General features: G+C 40.6%; 1 protein-coding gene across 1 annotated transcript; it reads right to left on the bottom strand.

Annotated features, from left to right (window-relative positions):
* Positions 1-3,071: 3,071 nt before the first annotated feature.
* On the bottom strand, positions 3,072-4,666 carry LOC121917959. Its single transcript, XM_042444073.1, has 2 exons — positions 4,050-4,666; positions 3,072-4,010 (listed from the first exon to the last, which is right to left on the bottom strand). Exons 1-2 carry the CDS (start codon positions 4,664-4,666, stop codon positions 3,092-3,094), a joined length of 1,536 nt encoding a protein of 511 aa, XP_042300007.1. The 3' UTR covers positions 3,072-3,091.
* Between the last annotated feature and the right edge of the window lie 189 nt (positions 4,667-4,855).

Here is a 4,855-nt window from a genome sequence, read left to right as displayed (position 1 = left end):
GTCTCTTCACAGGGCCAGACTAGAGTCAAGCTCAACAGGGTCTTCTTTCCCCGCTGATTCCGCCAAGCCCGTTCCCTTGGCTGTGGTTTCGCTAGATAGTAGGTAGGGACAGTGGGAATCTCGTTCATCCATTCATGCGCGTCACTAATTAGATGACGAGGCATTTGGCTAGTAAAAAAGGACTGTTCAAGACAGTTCTCTGTTTTGAGTTATCGCAAGGTTGACCAAACCTTGAGTGGCCCATCCACTTGTTTACAGTCAGTCAGTAGTGACGCTACATGCTCCTGTTTTTCGCCATGATAGTATTAGCGTATCACAGGGAGGTAATCATCACGAGATTCTTATTCCACCGTCTCAACCACACTTCTCAACAATTTATTCCATTAGATTGTCAAAACATTCAACTATAAAAAGAGACAAAATAACATATCACAACCGCATAAGTACAACTTAAAATGACAAGCATGTTCCTCCTCTCGCACCCTACCCGTTTTCCCACATTTGTATCATTCTCGATGAGTACTGGATCGTCCTTCTTACGAAGGTTTCTGCTATCTGTGTTGCCTTTTTCCCCGATATTCCTAGTTGTTTCAATATTTCAAAGTTCCCTTTCGGCCACTTGCCCCTAGTTCCACATACAAATCCGTAGAATTTCACATTATCTACATCAAATTGCCTCTTTATAATTTCTTTAAGATTCTTGTAGTACTCGACTTTTTCCCTGGCCGCTTTTTCTAAAGTATCTATTTCGCTCTCCCATCTTACGGTTATATCAATAACCATGGCTTCCTTATTATTTACAAATATCAAATCCGGTTTCCTAAGAACATTTCGTTCATTTCTAATGTGAGGTTCTTTATGCACTATCCATCTTTTATTTTTTGCTTCCTTTGCCAATAAATCTACCAATTTGTTATGCCTCCAAATACGCCCTTGTTGAATTGCCGGGCATTGACCCAGGATATGAGGTAGCGATTCTACATTCGCCTCACACTTCCTACACTTCTTAATTGCATCAGTTTGTCCTCTTCCTATAAATTCTCTAGTGGGGTATACATTTGTTCTCATTTTTAATGCTGTTATATATTCCCTGTTATTCAGATCTCTTGTCTTTTTAAGCCAATGATTACTTGTTTTATCATTTACAAAAATTGGTACCCCCCTCCCTTGACAAGGGTACTCTTTCCATTTCTCAAGCCTCTTCTTATTATTTTCGGGGATTTTAATTTCCTTTGTCCCTTCTATATTCTCTGGTATGGTCTCTACAGAGCCACCGGCCATCAGCCAGTACTTTTGTACTTCCTCTTTTACCCCATTGTTAAATACTATCCTCTTCGCAGTCTCATCTAAAGCTATTGCCATTTTCTGTATCATTTTACATCTCCCTTCTACCACTACCTTCTCAATTCTAACTATTCCTAGACCACCATCTCTATTTCTGGCATATATAAATTCTGTACAAGTGGACGCAGGAAGATGCAGCCACTTTTTAATTTTTATCCTAATTACATCATCTATTTTCTTTAATTTCAATTTCGATGTCTCTGCATATTCGTTTCTATATATTAGTCTAGGGATCATATATTTTTGCACTATTTCTACTTTTTGTGTAGGTTTTAATGCTGCCTTATCTATCTTTTTTAACCAATCCTCAACAATATTCAGGTCCTCCTCCTTACAAATTCCTACCCAAGGGTTACATTTTATGCCCAGGTATTTAATCTCCTCTCCGGGGTAGATCCAATCGATACTTTCCTCACCCATTTTCCATTTATCTACATTATTAACTACAAAAGAGTCTCTTGTGGGCTTCAGAAAAAAGCCCCTTGTTTTGGCCATTTGGATTTTCAGCCCGGTCTTATCGCTGAATTCTTGTAATATTTTAAGTTTTTCCCCCATTTCCTCATAACTATCACTTATTATCGCGATGTCATCAGCAAAAGCAAGCGAGCTTATTGAGTGGTTTACTCCCTCTACTCTATTTTCTTCCCCTTCGAGTTTTCTTATTAAAGGGTCAATTGCTAAATTGAATAACCAGGGTGACATTGGGTCACCCTGTTTGACTCCTTTTTCTATCTTAATTTCTGAAGTCTTTCCCTTTTTTATTTCAAATGTAGTCCTCGCTTCTTTATAGGAACTCATTATTAACTTAATTAGATGTTGATCCATTCCTTTATCCTCAAGTGCCCATCTAATATGGTCGTGTGAAACAGTATCGAAAGCTTTTGCTATATCAATAAAGACGACCCCTAACTCTTTCTTCCCCTCTTTTGCCTTTTTAATGATCTTTTTAAGGAGCCATAAATTTTCAGCACAGCCGTTGGATTCAATAAACCCCCTTTGTCTAACATTAATAGTACTCCCTTCTTTTAGTCTAGCTGTTAAAATCCTAGAAAAAAGCCTAAGTATAATTGAACTAATTGTTAGGGGTCTCCAATTATTAATATCCTTTCTTTTATTCAAATCAGTTGTTTTAGGTATAAGGATCGATCTACTTGCTTTTATTATATTTGGGACTTCCCCTGCAATTAACCAAGCATTGAACATTTCTACCAGAGTTTGTTTGCATCCTTCCCTCATTAGATCTTTCGCATTAATATTATCGGGCCCGGCTGCCGTTTTCTTTTTAATCTTTTTACAGTTCTCTTCCAGTTCTTCTATTGTAATTAATCTTTCGAATACCTCATTTCTCACTCTCTGCCCACCCCCAAATCCAATTAATCCTTTAAACTCCCCACCAGATTCCCATTTAAACTTATAATTTTCATATACCTCGTTTACATTAAGTTCACATTCAATTTTTGCTTCTCCATCCATGATATATTTAGCTACTGCTGCCGTGTCTCTCCTGTACATTAACTGAATTCTCTTATATGTCCATTTTCTAATAGCCCTTTTTTTCATCCACTTTTTATTACCTTTTCTTCTCCCTACCTTCTCTTTCATCTTTTTAATTATTTTTCTCTTCTTACTTTCTTGGCCTTTCATATTCCCTACTATTTCTTTAGTTATTTCCTCTATCCTTTTTATTGCCTTCTTCTTATCCACAAGCCAGATTTCCATTGCCCGTTTAATCTCCTTATTTACAATATTACCATTCTCTATCCATTCCTTTGCCTTTCTTCCAAACTCTTCCTCTAGGCCCACGACTCTCACTCCAACCCCCCCCACCGATTGGAGGGGGAGGTGGAGTGCGAGCCGCGGCACCCCGCGGGAAGTCCTCTTTATCCTCCTTAACCCTTTTTCTTTTCAGCTCAATGAGCCTCCTCTTATCACTTATTTGTTTCGCTGTTTTAGTTGTTAATTCACTTTCTATTAACTTGTTGATGTTTTTATGTCCCTCATATTTCATCCATAACAATTCTAATTGTTCTACCTCTTCTTCTGTCCAACAGCTTTTATGCTTCCCCCGATTATTCTCTCTATTTCTCCTACTTTCCTCTTCCACTTCTTTCCCAATCCTTTCTTTGTTTCTTTGGTCCGGATGTTTGTGCCTTTTATGTTGTGACAGCCCACTTATCGTCTCAAATTTATCTCCACATTGACAGCATTCCATCCCATCTAGTATTCCCACGATCTTCCCCTTATTTTTACACTTAGCCATATGGACCAGGGTCGAGTGTACCCTTTCGTCTTTCCTCTCACATTTACTACACTCATAGATCACTTTCTTCCCTCCATGGCTACCTTTAATGTGGCTATCTAATGCAGTTGGCTTTCCAACAATGCAGTTGCAAAAGGGACAGGCTGGTTTTTCCATTCCCAATTTAATAATTGCAATTCCCCCTTGGTCCAAATTATTGATTCCAATTTGATTATCTGTTCCCTTTGTTGCTTCTTGGTCTCCTGTCTTCCTTCCTTGCAGGTCTGGGGGTGTCTCTAGGTCATTTCTTTTGTCCTTACAGGTGTCCAATTGGCTGCTCAGATCACCTTGGCAGTCTATATCGGTTGGATTCGTCTCATACTCAGTCACATTACCAGGACTCGGAGTCAAGTCATCCACATCATGCCTTGTACTCCTTTCTGGAGTCAAGTCATCCACATCATGCCTTGTACTCCTTTCCATATTGTTGTTTCTACTGGAGCTTCCCTCTTTATTGTTGTTCCGGGCATGATGGGGCTCCGATGTTATTTTGAGCCCTAATTTTTCTTTTCTCTGGCTCCTCTTGGTTTCTTTCCCTACAGGGATCTCTCTCAACGAGTTTTCTCCTGTGGGATTTACTCCCTTATAGGTCTCCAGGCTTGTCCGTATGGTTTCTTTCCCAACAGGGGTCTCTCGCACCGAGTTCTCTCCTGTGGGATTTACTCCCTTATAGATCTCCAGGGCTGTCCACTCAGTTTCTTTCTCAACAGGGGTCTCTCTGGCCGAGTTCCCTCCTGCGGGATTTACTCCCTTATAGGTCCCCAGATTTGTCCGTTCGGTTTCTTTCCCAACAGGGGTCTCTCTAACCGAGTTTTCTCCTGCGAGATTTACTCCCTTATAGATCTCAGCTATCGTCATTATAGTCTGACATGCCACAGATTTCACTTTCGCATCTAGTCTCATCAAGACTCTTGTTTTATTAGTCATCATTGTACCAGCACTCACTTCGAGGTAGCTAGGTGCGCCCAAACTTTTTCGGAGGAGGAAGTATGGGCATTCTAAATGGCACAAAGTGCCAGCCATGCTTGCCAATTAACCCGCGCTTCATTGAATTTCTTCACTTTGACATTCAGAGCACTGGGCAGAAATCACATCGCGTCAACACCCGCCGCGGGCCTTCGCGATGCTTTGTTTTAATTAAACAGTCGGATTCCCCTGGTCCGCGCCAGTTCTAAGTCAGCTGCTAGGCGCCGGCCGAGGCGGGACGCCGGC

This window comes from Sceloporus undulatus, unplaced genomic scaffold (assembly GCF_019175285.1).
Source record: "Sceloporus undulatus isolate JIND9_A2432 ecotype Alabama unplaced genomic scaffold, SceUnd_v1.1 scaffold_2097, whole genome shotgun sequence".
Classification (NCBI taxonomy): Eukaryota; Metazoa; Chordata; class Lepidosauria; order Squamata; family Phrynosomatidae; genus Sceloporus; species Sceloporus undulatus.
Note: the sequence above shows the minus strand (reverse complement) of the source record. Positions and strands in the feature narration are given on the sequence as shown.

What these genes read in the sequence shown, in the direction of transcription:
- LOC121917959 (XM_042444073.1), bottom strand. Translation starts at nt 4,666, where the DNA reads ATGGCTGGCACTTTGTGCCATTTAGAATGCCCATACTTCCTCCTCCGA. An exon ending in AATATGGAAAGGAGTACAAG is followed by an intron (nt 4,011 to 4,049) that starts GCATGATGTGGA and finishes AAGGAGTACAAG; the next exon opens with GCATGATGTGGATGACTTGA.